We start from the raw sequence: 21,719 nt of genomic DNA on the forward strand, positions 1-21,719 counted from the left end.
CAAATTGAATTCTTTCTCTGACAGCAGCACATACAGTATCTAGTAGAACGGGAAAACAAACGTATCATCTATTATGCCCTCTGAGAAAGGCAGGATCACAAACCAGATGGATTGCTAGTCAAAGCATTGTGTTGTAGAACAGCATATCCTGTCCAGGAGGCAAGAGGGACATTACTGCAACATTCCTACTCTTTCAAAGGTTTGCATCCATTCTTCACTGTTCTTCATGCATGAGGACTGTTGGTAGAATAGTATTATAAAGGTGATTGCACTTTTTCCAGCAGGACCCCTTACACAGAGGAACACCTAAAGAACGCATGGTTGTAATGTAGGCTGTAATTCTGTATCTTTTCAGTCACTTCTTAAAATGCACTTCTGTAGACTTGCTTCCATGTAATGTTATTAGTATATAGTATATTTTATTCTTTTTAAGCCTTTTTGGCCCATAAATGCTACATCATTATCATTATCATTATTATTATTACTATTAAATGCAGAATATTCACTAATGTATTGACATGACTGAATTGCCATTTTTTCCTCTGCAAATGAACTTTGAATCTCCTAAGTTTTATGGATACTTTCAGTGTCTTTGGTATATTTTCTTAATGCCTATATGAGACCAAAACACTTTCTTCCTTTCTGTAGTTCTGCAGCCTGTACCGGTCATATAGGGACTTATTATGAAAGAGGTGCCAGCCTGCTCCAAGGAGTTGTCTGAGATGGTGGACTTGGAGAATAAGGATGAACAGGAAACCCTGACGGACAGCAAAACACCACAGAACTCAGGTCGTAAACCATCGTCCCAGAATCCATCTAAAATCAAAGCTTTTCTCAGGAGAAATGCTTTTATTGTTCTCACTCTGGCTTCTGTTGTACTAGGTAAGTGATTTTTATGAAATGCTGTGAGTTTACTTTATTCTCTTTATCTCCTTTAATCTACGTTTGTGTCTACGAATTTCTATGTCTATGCACATTTCTATGTCTAAGTCTAAGTTTAATGATGCATCATTGGAGAGGAACAACATGAACAAAGTCAGTGATGTCAGTCTCTCTCTGCACTGTGGCAGTCCTGTGATCTGTTTAGTGTCCTGTTACGTAAATAACAGAGTAAATAACAGATTGTTATGGCTGAAAAACTGACGTGACCCTGAGAAGGCCCCTGAGAACGGCTTGGCCTTGGTCAAAAGATGTAGCCTACAACATTCCTCCCTAATTAACATTTTCAACACAAAATCAATCGGAGCCATACAGAAGTACCCAATGTGATAAATAGTACGCACATATATAACATAATCAGAAACAAATGCAAGATCAGCAACATACCCATAACAAACAACAGGAGGGAATATCATTTGACTGACCTACCCAGTATGTCCTGTGACATTAATGGAGTAAGAACAGTGAGTGTAGTATTTGGCACTGAAATTTGGAATGAAATTTGGCATTGTATTTGGAATTGGGAAAAAAAATGGATTGAAAAACAGGACATTGGCATTGAAAACAAAAATTGAACAAAAAAAAAACATTGCCGTTGAAAAACTTTCCGCGAAAAGGGGGGGTAGGGACGTGATTTGCATCTAATCTGCATATTTTGAAGTATGAATGTTGACTACCAGAAACTGACCGCAAAAAGAAGAATGCAGGCTTGTTTCTCAGTCGACCTCCGCAAACAAGAACGCCAGCATTCTTCTTCTTCGCATCAGTTTGTGGTAGTCAGTGTTCTTCCCAAACCCAACCCCCAACGAAAAAAGAAAAAAAAAGATTGTGAGTGCGTGGTCAAAAAATTAGAAAGTGTTTATTTTTTGATGCCAATGTTTTATTTTTCAATACATTTTTTTTCAATGCCAAGTTTTTTTTTCTGTTTCAATAAATACTATTTTCAATGATGTTTTTTTTCAGTTCAATTTTTGTTTTCAATGCCAATATCCTATTTTTTAATGCAATTTTTTAAAATTCCAAATACAATGGAACAATGATGAACAATGAACAACATGGAGCTGTTACAATGATCTTTGACTCAAATAGGCATACTTTGAATTCATCTCTGTAAAATAAAATAGCATAATGACAGTTTCGCAATCCTGATCCTCCTTTTCTCTACCACTACCCCCATTAAGTCCAGGCATAGCACTGTGACAAGTTGCTACTGATTACTAACTAATACTATTTTGATATCCTCTAGTTTGCATTAAAGATACTGTGCTTGATTTTCACCCCAATGGGTGTGGCTGAAATAGCAGAATCTACTAATTAGAGGGGGTGTCCGCATACTTATGGCCATGTAGTGTATGTGTATTTCTATTTCCATGTCTATGTCTATGTATATTTCTATGTCTATGTATTGTATATTGCATTGCAGATACAACCACAAAGACATACTGTTTTGTATTTGCAGCAGTATTTAGCTAATGTCACTTATATGTCCCTCTGTCTTTCTGTTTTTCTCCAAGGGGTTGGCCTGGGCTTTGCTCTGCGCTCCAGTAACATGACGGCCAGGGACATTAAATATTTCTCCTTTCCTGGAGAGCTGCTCATCAGAATGCTGCAGATGTTGGTGCTGCCTCTCATTGTCTCCAGTTTGGTTACAGGTTAGACCCAAATGGAAATATACTCATATACGTTTTGGGAAGAAATTACCACACATATGTCATTTGGTGGACTTTATCTACAGTAAAGCACCTTACAGCACCATGAGTGCACACATTTTTAGCCTGGGAGGCCCGAGTGGGAATCACAGCCGTAAACCTGACTCTACCCATTGTGCTATACTGTATAGGACCAGGGGTTATTATAGTTTGGGATTTTTCATTAGTTTTCATTTTTATATAGTTTTCGGTTTTAGTTTTCTGTTCTAGTTTTTGTAGTTTTAGTAGGGGTTTAATAGTATAATGATTTTCATTATACTACTTTACTTTAATTTACTTTAATTGAAATTCAGAACAAGTATTTTGTATATGTTTGCAACCGGTATTAAATAATAACTTAATTATTATTTTATTAATGATGATAATAATAATAATAATAATTTTATTTACATTATTTTTTTCAATTAGTGTTCAGTAAAAATTGCCCAAAACTTCACAGCGATGTTTTTTACACTTTTTGTCTTAGCTAAAGTTTTAGTTTAATAACCTTGGGATTCAATCCACATACCGCACTCAAATCAACACAATCACAAACACTGTCAGTTTTACATGCTGTACAAATTGTTACATTCATCCGTTACAACCTCACTTTACTTCCAGGTATGTCATCTCTGGACAGTAGAACTTCAGGGAAAATCGGGCTCCGGGCCATTAGTTATTACATTGGGACCACCCTCATCGCTGTCTTCACCGGCATCGTCCTGGTGGTTCTTATCCAGCCGGGGAAAAGCAGCAGAGACGCCTCGGTGTCCTCTGCTGGTAATGTGGAGGCTCCACCGACCCTGGATTCCTTTCTGGATCTGATCAGGTGCGTATCAAATGCTTTCAAGGACCTTGTAGAGCAGGGGTCTCAAACTCAATTTACCTGGGGGCCGCTGGAGGCAGAGTCTGGGTGAGGCTGGGCCGCATCAGGTATTCCACAAGAAAAGCTTTGTTAAAAAAAATCCAATCTTCTCAAATGTCTTTATTTTTATTTTTTAACACAAAATAAGATTTAAACGTCTTTATTAACAGTTCTTTAACCTCAATGGGTTCTTCTGAATATGAATTGTCCTGAACATGAATGGAACATTGAAGAACATGAACTGTTCTTCTGAACATGGCTTTTCGGCTTTTTGAACGTCATTTCCGCTTCTTTTTCCTGTGACAGCAGCACGGTGGTCGGCGGATAATAGCCCGGTAGCAGTCTCCTTTGTTTTTGCGCTCGATGTTCATGTCTTTCATGATGACATGAACACCATGGCATTTGTAGATGGTAGAAAGTACCGGGATAGCGAGCGCAAAAAGGCGACTGCTCCCGGAGTGTTATCCGCCGTGCTGTTGTTACAGGAAAAAGAAGCGGAAATGACACCGTGCTGTTGTTGTTGTTGTAAACGTAGTCATAGAAACAAAAAAAACAAATGACATCATATAGAAATATATGTAGTGTTCATCGTGTGAGGCAATGCAAATAGCGCGATGCAAATAAAAAATAATGACCCACAAATAACGGTGCGACCCTATAATTGGTCCGGGTTACCAGGGACTGTTATCGCCGACGGACAGGTGTCGCTATGTGACTGCAGACTACATTGGGCTACATTGAGTTCCTTACTTTTCTTTTATCCCGCCGCGTACGCATCACTTTGATTTATTTTGTCAGAGAGAGACATATATACGTATAATGTCCCGCTGGGCAGCAACTTAAAAAACTTTTTTTTGGAAGTGTTGTGAACGCAGCGCGCTGGGACGAATGTCCGCGTGTGCCCAATAGAAACGAGGCAGCCAGCCAGGCACGGAAGAAAACTCTCCATGGCAACGCTGCTGTAACTTTCACTCATTGAGAAATGTTTCTCTGCTTGCATCAAGCCCGGTCGATGTCCCACCCCCGAGAGCCATATACCCCACCGTGATTGGTAGGTTCGTTCAGCTCCGCACACAATACTGTAAAGTGCCATCCATATAAAACTTGCGGGCCGCGCTAACATTAAACTTTCATATTAAGGTGGGGGCCACAAAATATCGTCTCGCGGGCCGCAATTGGCCCGCGGGCCGCGAGTTTGAGACCCATGTTGTAGAGTCTTCCTGAGGCAATTTTCCTCTATAAAATTTAGAGGCGTCGTATAATGGCATATTAAGGCAATTAATTATTAACATCCAATCTGAGGTAAACATCTGTCTTTTTGCTTTGTAGAAACATGTTCCCTTCAAATTTGGTCAAAGCTTGTTTCCAACAGGTAAGATCTGCCTTTGCTGTGTTTTCTTTTTGTCTTTACACTGTGTTATGCTCAGATGTGTGAACTATTAACATTTGCGTCTATCTTTTGTCCAGTATAAAACAGTTTATTCCAAGAGCGATTCAGTGGCAAAGCGTCTTGGTGTGGGCACTGACACCAGTGAGGTCACTGCATCACCCAACGCCACCAATGGGACCCTCAAAGATGACATGGTGCCGATGCCAGGCTCTTCAGAAGGGGTCAATATCTTGGGTCTGGTGGTGTTCTCCTGCAGCTTTGGCCTCGCTCTGGGCCGCATGGAGGCTCAGGGAAAACCACTGAGGGATTTCTTTGACTGCCTGAATGAAGTCATTATGCGTATGGTCAAAATTATCATCTGGTAAGAATGGGAAGCTAACATCAAATTATGAAGAAAATGAATTGATTATTGCTGTCATCTTTTTGTTGTTATCATATGTCCAGGGACTACAGATGAGTGGTAGCCAACTCTGGTGCTTTCACAGCCATGTAAACTAAACTAAACTAAACTAAACTAAACTAAACTAAACTCATTCGATCCTAATCTAATCTACCAGCAACCCCAGACAGAAGGGTCATCTTGAGTTGTTTTTATAAATCACTTGGGTTTTTTTTTATTATTTCACCTGAACAGATTCGTAGTCTTCTTTCTGTGTTTTTAAATCATTATAGTCTGAATATCAGTTTTTATCACTCTGCTTCTATCTAACTAAACTGAACTAAACTAAACTAAACTAAACTAAACTAAACTAAACTAAACTGAACTAGTAAACACATACAATCAGTAACAAGATGCATCAGTTCCATTGAAATCAGACTAGTGGAGTAGCACTCATGGCCTTTCAAAGTTTGAAATTTTGACCTTTAATTATAGCACCCCCATCAGGCCAATCAGTGTATTTTTTTTTAAATCTCATAACACAGTGCCAAAACACATTGTCCCTCCAAGTTTCATCAACATCAGACCAGTAGTGTATGAGATATCACATTTTGAGTTTAAAATTTTGACCTTTAATTATAGCACCCCCATTCGACCAATCAGTGTAATTTTTTAGTCAGTGGAACACAGTGCAAAGATGCATAATTCCTCTAAGTTTCGTCAAAATCAGACCAGTGGTGTGTGAGATATCACCAGAAATATAATGTTTGACACATGGACACTTTATGAATTATGCTAAACAGTTTTGCTAGCTGTGAATTCTCATGAGAAAACACTGCAACATAAACTTCAAAGTCAAGAACATACAATATACAGGCCCTTCATAGCTAATACTCCTTGTCTCCCCCTACAGTTTGTCTCTCTCATTACAGCCCCTCTGCTGTATCTCATCTGTATCCCACAGGTATTCCCCGGTGGGAATCATCTTCCTGATCGCAGGGCAAATTGTGGCGATGAGAGCGATCTGGGAGGTTAGTCGCCAGCTGGCCATGTACATTCTCTGTGTGTTCGCCGGCCTGATAATCCACAGCCTCGTCACCCTTCCCCTCTTCTACGTCATTGTCATGCGTAAGAATCCCTACAGGTTTATGGCTGGTCTGATACAGGCTCTCGTCACTGCCTTCGGGACCTCATCCAGGTGAGCTGGAGTGTTTATGTCAAACATTACACACTGCAGAAGCTTGAATAAAGATGATGTGACAGATTTATTCATTCTCTTTTCATTTCCCCCCCTGAACAGGCAGGTCAGAGGTCAGGGTCAGCTACAGGACATTGAAAGACACATTAGCCGAGTAAATGCTTGTTGTCATGGGGGCTTTGAACCCAGGTTCTCCGGTCCTGAAATATTTCACTAGATCTTTTATTTTGAAGGGATAGATCAGGTTTTTGAGAAGTCTGTCTGATTTATCACAAAGCACATGCTGTTTCAGTTTATCCAAAAAAGCACTTGCACCAGTAGTTTGGTTTTTGAGATGCTAGGTGCAGAAAGTTTTGGCATTTGTTAGCAATGCTAGTCATGTAGCACCTTCTAAACAGCTTCCCACTTGTTTCACAATAGAGTTAACCGTAGAGGAGTATAAAAATGATTGAAATTACTTAAGCATATTGTTTCATAGATTTGGTTTTAGCCCAAGTGACATGCTGTAGTGTTGCTAACAAGCGGTCTTAAGGTCATAATCAGGTAGACTTTTTTTCTCCTGCTAACACACAAGTGCAGCTAACAGAGATAACAACAGCTCAAAGGAGCGTTACATCCAGGTTACATCATGCTTGTTGCTATGCAACACAAAGTCTCATCCAAAACCTGAGGTGGTGCATAGTTTGGGGGAGATGCGTGCCTGAACCATTGAAATTAAAACCATTTAAAATAAATGGAAAAAAGAAGCGCAGGTCTGTTCAAAAAAGCATCCTATGTGATCACAGCCTATAACTCTCTCCCTAACACCAGAATATGAGTTGAAGTGTTTTTTGAAAACTCGAAAGTCTCACAGTTCATAATAAATTAGCTTCTTATATACTTTAATATTTATTTTGAACTTACTTAACTTTATATTATTGTTTTCTTTTTCAGCTCTGCGACCCTACCTGTGACTTTCCGCTGCCTGGAGGAGAATCACAACATGGACAAACGGGTGACGCGCTTCATGCTGCCTATAGGAGCCACCATCAGCATGGATGGCACTGCTCTCTATGAGGCAGTGGCTGCTATATTTATCGCCCAGTTTAATGATATGGACCTTAACCTGGGTCAAATCATCATCATCAGGTATTATCAAATGGAGACTTTAGCCGTTTAAACACAGTTCTATAAGCTTTGGAAATCCATGTTTGAGGAGCTTAGGCTGGCAAAATCACTCCTTCGCTAATTAAAAAAACATTTTACAGACAGAATGTTCTTGTTGTTTTTGTTTGACCCTGTTTTTGATTCATGTCCATTGGATTTTTATTTTGTCTTACTGATTTTTCTTTCCATTATCTTATCGTTTGTCAAGCACTTTGAATAATTCTTTGTACCTCTTAACTACAACACAATTCAACATTCTTTCATCCACTTTTGACTATTGTCATGTTGTTCCTCTGCAGTATTACTGCCACAGCTGCAAGTATCGGTGCTGCGGGTATTCCACAGGCCGGCCTGGTAACCGTGGTGATTGTGTTGACATCAGTCGGACTGCCAACTGAAGACATGGCGTTGATCATAGCTGTGGATTGGATGATGTAAGTGTGTGTGTGTATGTTTGTGTGTGGTCAGGGTTGGGGAGTAACCAATTATATGTAATGTGATTACGGTAAAGCCTGAAAAAAGTACGGCAATGTAAATTACAGATACTTTTACAAAATGCATGATTACTTGTTGGATTACTTGAATCTGTGCTATAAATAATAATAAAAAAAGCAAAGACAAACAAATTTACACATATTGAAATAATCAGCACTACAATTTACTGGTTGTAGATGAAACTTAATTAGTCTATAAATTGCAAGTGTTATCCTTTCAATTTTGGAGGCAAAGTAATCCAAAACTAACTGAAAGTAATCAAATTACATTACTGAGTTCCATAATCCACTGAATTGTGTTACTATTTGCAATTTTAACATGGTCAACCCTCACCCTAACCTGCTCTGTCACATATCGCATTTTGAAATCATCCCAAACTTGTGTGTGGTTATGATCAAGTCATGCTGATAACAAGTTCCTAACCGCAGGACGTCCTGCATGTTTGTCGATAGGGATCGTTTCAGGACCGCCATCAACGTGTTAGGTGACTGCATCGGTGTGGCTGTCGTGCAGCATCTCTCCAGACACGAGCTGCAGCGCTCTCGCCCTGAAGAAGAATACTCGGACGAAGAAAATGGAGTAAAACCTTAAGGTTGAGAGACTTCTAGTCTAAGTTGCATCCTTGATTTATGTTCTACCAGAATCAAAATCATAGTCAGAATCAAGTTTATTTGCCAAATACAGTAAATGTTCAGGAATTTGTCTCGGTGGTGTTGGTGCAGACGCAGAGAGTCTACATAGCAACACATCATATATTGACACGCATGATATAAGGACAAGTAACTTTTTGAAACTGCTGTCAGAAATTCACATATTGGAATGAAGAGTAGAGTCTGTTTTAAAGAAAACAGAGCTATGGCTCTCATCAATTATGTGCAAAACTAAAAAGCTTTTCTTGGTTACATTACATGATTCAGCAAAGCTGCCTTCATCAGTGGTGTGTCAGTAAAAGTTAGAAAGCATTTGACACACATTAGATCCAATCAACTTCAGGTACGGCTCAAAAATCAAGAGGTATATTTCCTTAGGTTTAGGGTTAGAAAAAATCTGACTTATTCAGGAAAATTCAACAACATATTGTATATGTTGTTGAAAACATCTCATGTAAAGGACCTGTTGTGATATTTTTTTTACTATACTCACTGACTTGATTTTTTTTTTATTATTTTTTTTTACTTTATTTAGCACAAAAGAGTCCAAAACAAAATATCCATAATGTATACCAACATCATAAAGAGCATGTGCAAGGAAGACCAAAGAAACCCCAAAGGGCTTGTGGAGCGTCTCCCTTAATAACAATCATACATAATTACAATATAGTGTAATGAAACCCAAAGAAGAGTTAAAAAGAACAAAACAATATAAACAAATCAATAGGTAAGGAAAAGAAGAATTAAGGAATAAAGAGAGAAAACAGAAAAAAGAGAAAAGAAAAAAAGAAAAGATTAATTAAAATGAAGTAATTAATTATACCAAAAAAGAGACAGCAGTATGATCACCTCAGTAAGCATAATGATTGTGAAATAAATATTGTTTGACAGCTTTTTTAAACAGATTGGGTGTGAGATCAAAGAAATGGGGGGGGGGGGGGGGGGGTTGAAAACTTTGGCTCCTCTAAAATGAAGACTAAACTGAGACATGGATGTTCGAGTAAGAGGCAACAAAAGTTGTCTCTTACATCTTGTATTGTCACTATGATTTTCCTCACTTCTTCTGAAGAAGCTATTGACCATAGGACGAAGCTGATGATAAATTGCTTTGAAGACAAACTGTGCTGTGTGGAGGAAGTTAACTTGAAAGATGCTGAGTATAGATAATTCCTTAAAGAGAAGTTGCGAGTGAGCTAAGTAAGTTGCATGTGAAATGATTCGAAAGTTTATATTTATTTTGCTTGTTGTACAATTTTGATGATTTAATGTTCAAATATTTTGTCATAGTCAATGACAATTCAGTTTACATATCAAAAATGATAATAAAGTGATACCTTTTGTATCAAAAAAAGTTTGGGAATAAATTCACTGTATTTCTTTCCAACATTTATTCTGATTTTATAATAGTTTACAACAGAAAACATAAAATATACACATTTACATCTTTCACAGGATATCACTTCCTTCACTGCCATATATTATAATTTATGATTATTTACATATATTACAATGCCACGTGTTTGACTCAGCACATTACTCATTTGTTGCAATTGAGTGTAAAAGGGCAGCTGGCTGTCTATGTGCCAAAACCAGACTGATGACTTGTTTACGTTGTAGTTTTCAACACACATCTGTGCAGCCGGACACCAGTGGCTAGTGGGGAGCTGTCCTCAGTGGCAGCCACAGCTTCCTGCCACCATGTCGTCATACTGCTTCAGCACCACGTTCTCATCGTCATCGAAGTAGAGCAGGTTGATGGAGAAGAGCTTGTCGGGCACGCAGCACGGCGTCTCGATGCCTTTGGTCAGCTTCAGGGCGTTGATGATGGACTGGACGGTGGCGTGGTTGGTCGGCCTCATGTTCTGGCCCAGGGGGAAGGGGCAGGAGCCCTTGCAGTGGTAGGCGTTGTAACCGCGCGGAGACACGATCCAGCCCGACCAGCCGATCTCCTCAAAGTCCACGTAGAGCGGCAGGCGCTGGCAGGGCAGCGACACGCCGTCCTCCTCGCTGTAGTCCAGGGAGCGGGCGCTGCGGGAGGCAGCACTTGCCATGGGGAGCTGGGGCAGGCTGGGAGAGGCTGGGGTGTCATTTAGGTCTGGTGGAGGAGAGGAGAGGTTTTGGTTAGGACACATAATATATAGTATATTTGAATAGAGCTTGGGGCCCAGACACAACTATATCAGGGCCCATAGTGCTGGAGGGCCCCTCTAAGAGTAATCTCCCCTAATGTACAGTTCATACAGTTATTAACATTACTCTATACAGTCAGTTATTTATATTTTATATTTTTTTCTTCAAACTGCTCTGGTTCTGAAAAAGGGTTTGGTTGAAATCTGCAAAACTGAAACCAAATAAAACTTCCTCAAAAATATGATACAGCAACTTTTGTGTCACCTGAGACAAAATGGAGCAAAAATTGGACTTGGTTTCTCCTGTGCAGACTAAAACAAAATTGTCAGATAATTGATCAGTAAATGAGTGTGTGGAGGTGTGTTTGAGTTGTGGATGCGTAGACACAGATGTTTGCCAGAGATGGAATAATGGTGCTGTGGGGACAAGAGGAAAGTGGAGGGGGGTCCAGAGTCACCTCCTGTGCACAGGACCCATAATTCCTAGCTACGGCCCTGCTTATAGGCAGAAGGACCCTAAACATCCCTGCACTTGGGCCCCTCATGACTTTGATCTACCAGTGAACAGATCCAATGGTTACAGTGGCAACACAGTAACAGTTCATGTCTTACCTTTGCTCTCAAGAGTAGCAGAGCGGCGGCCATCGTCAGTGAAGAGGACCAACATGGGCTGCTTGCTCTGGTGGTGGTTGCGTCCTGAAGCAAAGCGGACCAGTTTCATGTCCATCTGGCTTCCTCCCAGGGTCCGAACCACCACCTGGAGCCCCACGTTGCTGCCTTCATCTGCCATCCAGGAGCGAACCTTTGTGAAAAAAGTTCACGTTGGTCAGTTAAGACACAGAATTCATTCAGTAAACCTTCAGTATTTACTTGCAGCAGTTAATGCAGACCTTAAAGAGCAGCGGATACTTACTGCTTGTGTAATGGTGAACACCTCCCATCCAGTAGAGTGGATAGGGAGCAGTCGAGAAGACAGCAACTTCTTCTCCTGTGTACTGTTGGTTTTGCTGGTATCAAGCAACTGATAAACACTGACCTGGATTAAAGAGAATTGATGTGTTCAACATTAGTAACATGCCAACATTTGAAGTGAAAGTTGTGCTAGAGTAGAATCATTGTCTTTCATTTGATCCTTCAAATACCTGACATAAATTATGATCTTTGAGATTAGAGCATATTAATTTTATTCTACAGTTCACATACCTGGCAGAAATGATGTCTGTTGAATGTCACTGATGTCTGAGGTCGCAGCTTGAAGAGATGCAGCTCTGCAGTGAGGATCTTCTCGGTTCTGGCCACCGTGGACAAATTGAACCTGAACTCAACCTGTTCACTGCGCACTGAAAAGGAAGTTACATCATTAGAAACCAGCACAAACCTCTGTCTAATTTCATCGTGCAGAGCAGCCAACTGCAAGCGAATTTATGCACGAGCGGATCTTACGTTTGTCAAAGAAGCTGCGGACGGTGTTCCCCTCCAGCAGATAGGGGTCCTTGGTCACGCCGTCCACGTCAGCAACCGTGTTGTACAGGTCAAGCATGTACTGAGGCGGCTGCTTGTGGCCTCGGGTGAGAGGGGGGTCCTCCATCCCAAAAACCTCCAGAAGTCTCTTGATGGCCGCTGACCGGACTTCTTCTGACTCGTTCTCTGCGGTGAAGTGGTTCTCCAAATAGTTGAGAGAAGGCCGTGCAGCGGCGGTGCACACTAAAGTGGCAAAGGTAATCACAAACAGTAACATCTCAGAAATAGTGCGCGCAATAGTAGTTTCCTGGTGCATCGGTGTCCCCAAACCTCACAGCCGGCAACTTGGAGTTGGAGTGACTGCAGACTCCTGGAAGCTCCACTTTTTATATCAAATGCTGCCGTTCAGTTTACAGTGTCCCCAAAGCCTTGGTAAACAGCAATAAAGATGCTATTTGGTCGCAAATGTAAATCACCAATCAGCGAATGTAAAGGGAGGCTAATGGCGTTGTTAACAAGGTGTGAACCCGATTGTAGATTTAATTCAAGCCCATTCTCCCCACGTCTGGCAATAAAGGCTCAAATAAACTAAATTCACCTTCTGAAACAACTCGCTATTTGTCAACGAATAGGCATATCATTATGGAATATGCTTTTTGTCTTATCTGTAATTTATGTCTAAAGTAAATGTGAAGACAGTGGGCAGAATAAACTGTGAGCTGATCTTTTTAGGAAGTGCACTCGCCGTGGGAGGTTAACTGCATCTCAATGAATCCATTAATTTAGAATAATGGGGACAGTGTCTTACGGGGAAACCAATTGCTTCAATAAATAGAGGGGTGCCGCTGGCTACACGTCTGACGATTTACATAACTGCTTATCCAGTTACAGCTGGATAATCATTGACTCGATAGTTTTATTTCTGAAAAAGGAGGAAAACCTCCACACTGAACTGGACTGACCTCCTAGTCTAGTGCAAAATAAAGTTGGGGAAAGTTGCACTTCCACCAAAACAAACTAAAATAAATTATGTATTCAGAAAAGCAATCATTTTATTTCCCCTTAAAAGACTCTATCCTCGTATAGCTTACAGCCGTTTGATACTATTTACTATGAGTAAACTGTGAATTTCCTATCATAAAGATTTATATCAGGCCGAGAAAGCGGGGTAAACTCTATTCAACATAAAAGCTGAGTTTAGGTGGCTTTACTCTCACTAGATCCATGCATACTAATTGATCTGTCGAATACAGTTTTCTCTTTTTACGCAGACCTTTACAACACCAAATCTGACTTCAAAACATGGGAATCCTCTTTTTAATTGAGTAATGCTTTGAAAATCTCCTTATTTGCATTCATTTTTAAAAGCCAAACCAGATCTTTACTGGGAAATGGAGAACCGGCGTACTGTGCCATTTGGTGCCTTTGATCTTTACGCACAATTACGCACGGCCAAATGACAGACTTTGAGACTGATAAAAGTTGAAGAACTGAATTTCCCTCAGTATGGTTAACATCTGAGAGATCAAACGTTTTTTCCCAACCTGACACCTTGTACGCAAGTCATAAATTCTCTTCTCTTGGACCACAGAAGAACACAAATTGTTGTTTCACACGCTGATATCAAAATAAGGAGCTATTAACTACTAGCACTTACACGTGTGTTTTTTCAAAGGGACATTTGCAAAATCTGTAGGCTATTCATGTGCTCCTTTCTAGTCCCTCTTCAAATAGCAGCTCTATCCTGACCTTTTGAAATTTTAGACCCTGATATTGATTCAAAATAGATTTCAAATTTCATAGATTCTTCACTTTCTTGTCTTGTTATTGTGAGAAAGAAAGAAATCTGGCCAGGCCGGTCATTAATTAGTAGCTATTATTACTCTTATTTCTCTTAAATTGGATTGGTTTTCTATACTCAACCCAGACGTTGTGATTTTTGTAACCAGTGCCACAAGCATCATTTGCCCTGAAGTAGAATCCCAAGTTCTTTTTCTCAATAATGTTCATTCAAAAATCTAGTCTTTCATCTTTGATTTACAGTTTGGGCAAATTAAAAAAAAATCCCCCAAAAATGCCCCAATGACAAGTCCTCACTGCTTGTTATGGGATAAATTTTATTTACAAAATTATAATTTTTACATATATTACATATAATACAAGAATACTTTAGGAGAGCAAATTGTTACAGCAGACACCATAATGTTTGGTGGGGTTACCCAATGGGCTGCCACCACTGTGGATCAAAGAATTGAACCCCCTTTAGCTCTAGGGAATTGAAAATGTATGTGTTGTCCAGTGGGGGGCGCAATGTTTAGGCTTGGCAGAGGCAGGAGGTGATGGAGAGAACGGTGCGGATCTGGCCATGCTGGTTGAGGAACGTGTGGCTCTCGTAACCCTGAGGAACACAGGAGCTGGACGGACTTTCAGCCCACAGGTGGCAAATCTCTGGATCAGAGGGACTCCTGAAGCAGAAAATTAAAAAAGAACAAGATTAAATCCACGTCATGAGTGTGTGCACCACTACAGCAGCCAATCCCTTGATCTATTTTCCCCAAAACACATCTTTCAAAGAGATCAATTAGAATATCTTTACCCTACTGTGTATTTTTGCAATTTCTTTGTTCTCTTTGAATGTCTACGTTGTATGTGAGGTCCTTTTGTCTTTGTACCATGTTGTCAGTCTGTCCTGTGAAACTATTTAAGTTATTACCTCTTCAACAATGTCAACAAGGACTGTGTAAATACTTTTATTTGATGTTTAAAGGGAAACTGGTTCTGATCAACAAGCTGCTGATATATATTTATAATAACTGCACAATGCATCAGGTATTAAAATTACTAAAAGTAAGTCAAATAGAACACAATGAGACATGCATTAACTAGTTTTGGGTGTAAATATTTCAGATAAATTAATGGTTGAACTGTTGGAATTCAGGTACAATCATAAACTAAAACCTAAGGCATGACAAGGACATTTGGTGTAGGAATTAAACCAGAAATGCCGACATGCTGGGTGCAGAAGGTGTTAGAGTTCACAGGCAGCTGTTATGAGAGTGGTAGGGAGGTGGGTGGGTGTGTGTGCATGTGTGTGTGTGTGTGTGTGTGTGTGTGTGGGGAGGGGGTGCTGGGCTAACAGCTGTGTTCATGCTTACCTGAGAAGGCATCGGTTTCCTGTAGTGCAGCCTCCCAAACATCTGCCCACATCTATTTCCTGTGGAAAATTAGCAGCACAGAGAGAGGGCAATCAGCTCACGGCTGCCACAAATATTGACCCAGTTGGAGGAGGGTGTGTGTGTGTGTGTGTGTGTGTGTGTGGCAGTGGGGGTCTGCTATTTAGCATGCTAACTGCTTTGATTCGACACCTGCAGAGGCCATTTGTGTTTGCTCTCTCCTCGCACCTTTGGTGTGAGCGGTGGCAGACGACCGAGACTCAAATAGGCCCAGGAATTCAACTTAAACCCTCTCAGTCTAGACATTTATAGCTACATAAAATCTGAAATCTGATATATGACTTTATCCCTATGAAACTGAGAATGTTGTAAATGCACTTTTTTGTAAGTGTGTTGAATAGTCTTAGCTGTTGTGGATACAGAGGCATTATTCTCACCACATTTGCTGCATGTAAAGAGCTTTTTTCCTGAAAAAAAAAAAATGTAATTCTTCCAAAATCTCCCAGTCTGTCATGTGTATTGGTGTAAGTTTGCATGAGTAAGCATGTGGCATATCCTGAAGTCCTTAACAGCAGGGTGAGCGGTGCCAGCCACTGGCCCGTAGATTAGTGTTGATTAAGTGCCGTCTTCCAGACCTCCACATGTGTCTGATGAATACAGATACTTCATTACTGTGTCTGACGCCTATCTGGACTCACCCACTTCCTCTTAACTTCATAACAAAAGAGAGTGTGAAAGCAACATCACAAATGAATTAGTCTACTGACCCTAATTATACTGTACTAATCAAAAGAAGACAGAAAGTCTGTTTTTAAAGGCTGGATTCAAATATAAAGTTGGATTCACACACTTGGTCGTGGATGAATATGGTTTGTTTTTTTTCCAGTGACAGAAAAAAGAAGAATCCATGTTTGTGCAACAGATTTATATTGCGTTTACACCTACTTTGAGTCTCTCCTCTTTGATCCCGTCAGCATGGTTGATTATTTCATAGTAATACTCCACATATGGGACTCTGTAGCAGCTTTCCTTCAGCTCGCAGGCCACCACTGTCTGGATCAAGTCCACTTTGTTCGGGGTTTCCACCAAGTCCGAGTCAAACTTAGTGGGGACACAGGAGAATCCCTCTGTGAACGAGTGATGAATTAAAATGTTAGGGCCATTCTGAATTGAGCACACACACATAAGCAGGAACAGCATCTCAGTTATGTAACATGTCATGTAGTCTCTATTAATACTGAATAGTTCAGTAGTAAACCATCTATCAATACTGAGGAACTGCTTGGACTGCGGGCCAGTAGTGAATGACAGCTGGCTTGGTTTATACCCTGTTTGGATCTTTTTATCAGCCCACAAAATAGTTCTTCATAAGGACATATTGTGAACCAGAATTTAATATTATAACCCTTTAATCAGGCTGGTTTTATGGCAGGATATGCACAAAAAAATACCAATCTTAACAAATCAATTGGTCTAGTATTGAGTCTTAAAATCTTATTTTGTGGAAAAACCAGTGAAAAAACATCAATTCAGATAATTTCACTTGTTTCCAATGCAACTGCAACTTGTTTTAAGAATTTTCTTGAATCAGAAAAGTGATCAACTGACATTATCTTGATTCCCAAGATTTTCTCAAAATTTGGTCACTGGATTCAAGAAAATCCCCCAAACTGCACTGAAAACAAGGAAACATGACTAACCCCTTTGATATATTTTTCCACTTGTTTAAGAATAATAAGATTTTAGGGCATAATGTTAGACTTGTCAAGATGGATATTTTTTTGCAGTGATGATGCCAAAACAGTTCCAAATTTCCCTTCTTGGGTGGTAGATCATGCATTTCTCATTTGATTTGTAAGTATTTCTGATTTCCCAGTGTATCATGAGCAGCCCATGATCTACTCTGATTAACTGTAGGAACTCTCTTCCTGTCGCGTGTTTTTGGGGCAGGCGGGTCTGCTACACACCTGGGGAGCCTTTAGACTTGGAGCATCCTCCCACATCGATGACGGTCTCGTACGGCGTCTCGAAGAAGTAGGTCCTCAGCGCGGGGACGCGGATGCACTGGGTCAGCTTGGTCTCGCAGTGGCACTCCTGGATGACCTCCACCTCCCGCGGGCCCTCGAACAGCAGCACCCGGTCCACGCGCATCCCGGTCGGCTCGCACACCTGGTTCATCCCGCAGGAGGGAAGCTGGCTCAGTGTCTCCGCGCTTTCTGAGGCTGCAGGTCCGCGCATCCTCATCTTTAGTAAGGGGGGAAATTGAATTGAGTTAAGACATGTCAAAACATGTTTCTGTGCGCTTAATTAGTGTAAATGTGTTGGATGCACCAGTGGTTTAAGACTGAAGATAATCCGTGTTTTTATGGCAGGGTTTATGCAGAGTTGACACAATATGGGCCTTACAAAAAATGAACAAGGTTTTTTTTTTCTTAATATAAAATACTACCTTCCTTATATGATACTCTACTAATAACTTTATTTGCCTCAGGAGGCGCATATGAGGCCTCCACAGACAATAATAACGTGACAGCGCGCCCTGGTGGCTACGGAGCCCCTAAAGTCCCGAAAGGTGATTTATTTTTTATTTTATTTTATTTTTTGGATTATTTTTTTTTATAGATAAAAAAAATATCACCTTCTGTGCACAAGATCATTAACTTCTGCGCACAAGATTAAAAAAATGTCACCTTTCGGGACTTTAGGGGCTCCGTAGAAACTGCCTCAGCCGCATCACTTACTTTTTTGCTCCTGAGAAATTCCAACATGGAGGAGTGTTTGGAGTAATCCTGCTGCCCTGCTGCATGTGATGGCCGGGCTGCCCCCCCACAGTGCGACCTGCACATACCCACATCCACACTGACAGGACTCCCAGAGATGTCTGAGGAGAGCATGGCAAGGTAGAGTTGAAACAACAATATAGACACTGATTATAGATGTCACTATTCTTCATTCATTTCCCTTGCTCTTTAATTCCCACAATTAAGCATAAAATGGAGTAGAAAAGTCATACTGTGGCGTGTAGCACATGATTAGAAACATATATGAGATGGTAAAAAACACCTTATACATTCAATGATGGAAGAATGGTTATCCTAAAAATGTGAGGGGAAAACATTCATTTACCAAAAGCAGCACTTTGGTTCAATGCAATATAACGACTATGATGCTTTTACCTTGGCCAATGTAAACAAAGTGGCTCTGTCTTTTGCAGCATGCTCTCTGTGCGAACAGGTTTCTGTGATCTGCTTGTTTGCTCAGCACTCCAGCCACTAGAAAACAGAACACAAACACACATCAATACCTTCAGTGACTTCAAACTGACAGTGATGCTGTTCAAAATAGTATAATATTAGTCTTTTTTACCATGTCTGATACAGAATGAGTGTTTTTTTTTTAGAATGATGTCAATCATTTTTTTGCAAAGATGAGTAAACCTTAGATTGTTCTCATAAAAGCAGTAACAGATACATTATTTAACTTACAACTCCTTAAACATAGGATATAGCAGCTTTAGGTCAGTTGGCTTTCAATTCATTGGTTAATGATAAGCATTCATTCTCAATTATAAGGATGTAAGAATATTTACAGGAAAAAAGTTATTCAAAATAATCTTAATAGCATGTATGATATTTTCATGAAACAAAGTTCATTCATTTTGGATTTGAAAGGAAAAAAAAAACAACTTAATTTAGTAGAACCGAAAGTAAACTGACCCAGCTCTGCTATGCAGCTGCAGGACTCAACGTGAACACATCACACCCTCCTCTAACACAAATGTTTAGTCATAACAAAAGGGATTATGAACAATATTTGAGCTGACTGAAGTCAGTCCAGTTAGATATCAGCTGCTGGCATACCTACATGTCAGAGCAGAATAGAATAGAGTAGAGCCAAGCAAACAGTACTTACAGGTTAGATGGAGGGCACACAGAAGGAGGAGCAGGCATGGCCGGAGTACATCCATGGCTATAGTCCTGATTTGCTGCTGAGCTGCCAGATCCTGAGTGTCCCTCTGCTCGCCGATGCCTCTGATATTTATACGGGATCAAGCTTCAGCCCCAAATGTCACCAGAGAGCAAGGTCTCAAAGTGGTGTGGAGTCTAAAAAGTGAGAACTAATCAAATTTCCATGCTGAATGCCTTGTGGGATGGTGTTCTTACAGGCAGGGGCCACTTCAAAGGCAACCTCCAACCTCCAACGCATTGAGTTTTCACCTCTGTCTGTTTCTGCCGGGACGTGAGGGGACCCAGCGGCTCGAGTGTGTCGACCGGGCCCAGGGTCACCCTAATGAAGTGCTTAAGTAGCCTTGAGCCATTAAGCAGTGCTCATTCAAAGGCATTAATCATCTTTTATCTCAGGGGGAAGGTGTTTAGCACCTCCAACTTAAAACAAAACCGGGCCTAAACACATAAACAGGATCAGCATGGGGGCCTGAACCTCCCCTTCAGGAGACAGCAGCACCTTTGTGTTTATTCAACATGACGCCAAATGGCCAGGCCTCTCAGAGCTGCACTTCAAATCTCAAAAAGTTTCTTTCCTCTCTTCAGGGGGAGAAAAAGGATTAAGAATTAGAATAACTTACATTAAAATGGTTGCCAGACCAGATACATTTCTCTCTATATATCTCTTTCCGGAGACTGTAAACAAAATACCATCCATCGACAGAAAGGCTAAAAATAAACCTCATGTTTTGTCAGTGAAACAGCTACACCTAAAAAGGGCAGCTGCTTTTCTACAACCTAAATATTCTGTTTTGTTCCTTTCTCTGTCCTCCAATTTCAAAATGTTTGATTCATAGGAAGGAAGGTCTGGCTATGTAATAACATTAACATTTCACTGATCCCCTAGTCATATCTTCATAAGACGTTAGCTTCGCTTTGATGTGCTGATGTGATCCTCTCATTTTCACCTGGATCAACGGATCATCGTCCAGATAGCCGTCGGCACTCAGACACCTTGATTAAGCTGACACCTTACAGCGGTTTCAATTGTTGTTCCCTTTCATTGAGTTACAGCCAGGCTCATTGAAGTTCTATCATAATCCCAGTACAATGTTAACAATTCCTTGATTTAATTATCAAGATGGATCCCGTCATAAACAGTTTGGTGTCAAAGAATTATAATTGCCTAGATTCAGTGTTTCTCAAACTGGGTTCAGGGGCCCAAAAGGGTGTCACAAAATACATTAAAAAAAAAAATCAAATATACAAATACATTATCATATTTAAAATCTTGGTGATTTTGTGTGAAATGGTATCACTCTTTGCCATTCTGTGCATATGCACCCACATTAACTAATTGTAACTAGACAACCCATTAGTTTTGGGGAGAACCACTGACTTAGATGACGACCAAACATGTTTTACAAGATTGGTAATAAGACGCACAATTCCAAATATAAGCTGATAGGCATTACATTTCACCCGCTATTTGAAATGCCTCAGAATCTAGAAATACTGTATCTAAGGATTATAATCTGTATCCTTTCCATGATAACACTCTGAACTTTCCTTATAGACATTTTGAAATGGAGCATCCCCCATCAACATCAATGTCAACATCAGTAAATTAATGTTGAAGGATAGAACCTAAAACCACAACCCATTTTTTGGGCCATATGAATTTGGTGTATGGTCACACACACAGGACGGTTTTGCTTGTAAAACTACTAAAATACAGTTCTCAGAACTTTCTTAACCCTCTTAACTCAGAATATAGGCCTGTTTTACTTATGCCTTACGTTTTACAGCTTAAACGCTTCTATTCAGCTGTTCTCAACTGTTAGGCCTCTTATCAAAGGCTCAGACAATTGATTGAAGAGTGATAATGTCTCCTATGTCTGGATCACAGATTGGACCTTCAGGTATCTACATTTCTAGCTTTTCATAGCCTATATAATTGATATTATAGCACAAAATCTATTTCTTGAATCATTATGAAAAAGCCCTATCTTTGATAATCATTTCACATTTGTGAACTTACCTGTTTGATGGAATCTGTGTAACCTCTCATCCCATTCGAGTAAACCTTCCTCCATTAATATCACAGCATTAATGCAGCACTGTGCACGTGTTGCAGCGGTGACTGAGGCGATGATTGGATTACAGTGAATCACCTGCGGCATGATAGTACAGCTTATGCTTGATATACCAGATGTACCAGACTAGCAGACAGTTTGTACACTTGGACAGATCAGGCCTTGA

At 40.3% G+C, this 21,719-nt stretch overlaps 3 protein-coding genes across 3 annotated transcripts; 1 reads left to right on the forward strand and 2 right to left on the reverse strand.

Moving 5' to 3' along the window:
* The first annotated feature begins 140 nt into the window (after window positions 1-140).
* LOC139920678 (excitatory amino acid transporter 1-like) lies at window positions 141-8,043 on the forward strand. Its single transcript, XM_071910727.2, has 9 exons — window positions 141-199; window positions 649-882; window positions 2,454-2,591; window positions 3,249-3,456; window positions 4,822-4,864; window positions 4,960-5,243; window positions 6,226-6,459; window positions 7,393-7,587; window positions 7,905-8,043. The coding sequence occupies exons 2-9, from the start codon at window positions 684-686 to the stop codon at window positions 8,041-8,043; spliced, it is 1,440 nt and encodes a 479-aa protein (XP_071766828.2). The 5' UTR covers window positions 141-199; window positions 649-683.
* Window positions 8,044-10,420: 2,377 nt separating this feature from the next.
* admp (anti-dorsalizing morphogenic protein) lies at window positions 10,421-12,617 on the reverse strand. The gene is made up of 5 exons (XM_071910728.2): window positions 12,323-12,617; window positions 12,083-12,219; window positions 11,793-11,915; window positions 11,492-11,681; window positions 10,421-10,845 (listed from the first exon to the last, which is right to left on the reverse strand). Exons 1-5 carry the CDS (start codon window positions 12,615-12,617, stop codon window positions 10,421-10,423), a joined length of 1,170 nt encoding a protein of 389 aa, XP_071766829.2.
* A 2,037-nt stretch (window positions 12,618-14,654) lies between these two features.
* Window positions 14,655-19,480, reverse strand: pnhd (pinhead). Its single transcript, XM_078287970.1, has 7 exons — window positions 19,426-19,480; window positions 18,690-18,785; window positions 18,255-18,394; window positions 17,481-17,757; window positions 16,459-16,640; window positions 15,496-15,554; window positions 14,655-14,805 (listed from the first exon to the last, which is right to left on the reverse strand). The coding sequence occupies exons 1-7, from the start codon at window positions 19,478-19,480 to the stop codon at window positions 14,655-14,657; spliced, it is 960 nt and encodes a 319-aa protein (XP_078144096.1).
* Window positions 19,481-21,719: the final 2,239 nt, after the last annotated feature.

This window comes from Centroberyx gerrardi, chromosome 13, assembly GCF_048128805.1.
Source record: "Centroberyx gerrardi isolate f3 chromosome 13, fCenGer3.hap1.cur.20231027, whole genome shotgun sequence".
Lineage (NCBI taxonomy): Eukaryota > Metazoa > Chordata > Actinopteri > Beryciformes > Berycidae > Centroberyx > Centroberyx gerrardi.

Bases quoted from the DNA above. Each gene is read 5' to 3' on its own strand.
- pnhd (XM_078287970.1), bottom strand. From the start codon at position 19,480: ATGGATGTACTCCGGCCATGCCTGCTCCTCCTTCTGTGTGCCCTCCAT. The intron at 18,786-19,425 runs GTAAGTACTGTT...TCTGTTTTCTAG, and splicing joins GTGTGCCCTCCATCTAACCT to TGGCTGGAGTGCTGAGCAAA. The intron at 16,641-17,480 runs GTGTGTAGCAGA...ACTCGTTCACAG, and splicing joins CAAGTCTAAAGGCTCCCCAG to AGGGATTCTCCTGTGTCCCC.
- LOC139920678 (XM_071910727.2), top strand. From the start codon at position 684: ATGAAAGAGGTGCCAGCCTGCTCCAAGGAGTTGTCTGAGATGGTGGAC. The intron at 883-2,453 runs GTAAGTGATTTT...TTTTTCTCCAAG, and splicing joins TCTGGCTTCTGTTGTACTAG to GGGTTGGCCTGGGCTTTGCT. The intron at 6,460-7,392 runs GTGAGCTGGAGT...TTTCTTTTTCAG, and splicing joins GCCTTCGGGACCTCATCCAG to CTCTGCGACCCTACCTGTGA.
- admp (XM_071910728.2), bottom strand. From the start codon at position 12,617: ATGTTACTGTTTGTGATTACCTTTGCCACTTTAGTGTGCACCGCCGCT. The intron at 11,916-12,082 runs GTATGTGAACTG...TCTTTAATCCAG, and splicing joins ACAGACATCATTTCTGCCAG to GTCAGTGTTTATCAGTTGCT. The intron at 10,846-11,491 runs GTAAGACATGAA...CTCCTCCACCAG, and splicing joins TGCTACTCTTGAGAGCAAAG to ACCTAAATGACACCCCAGCC.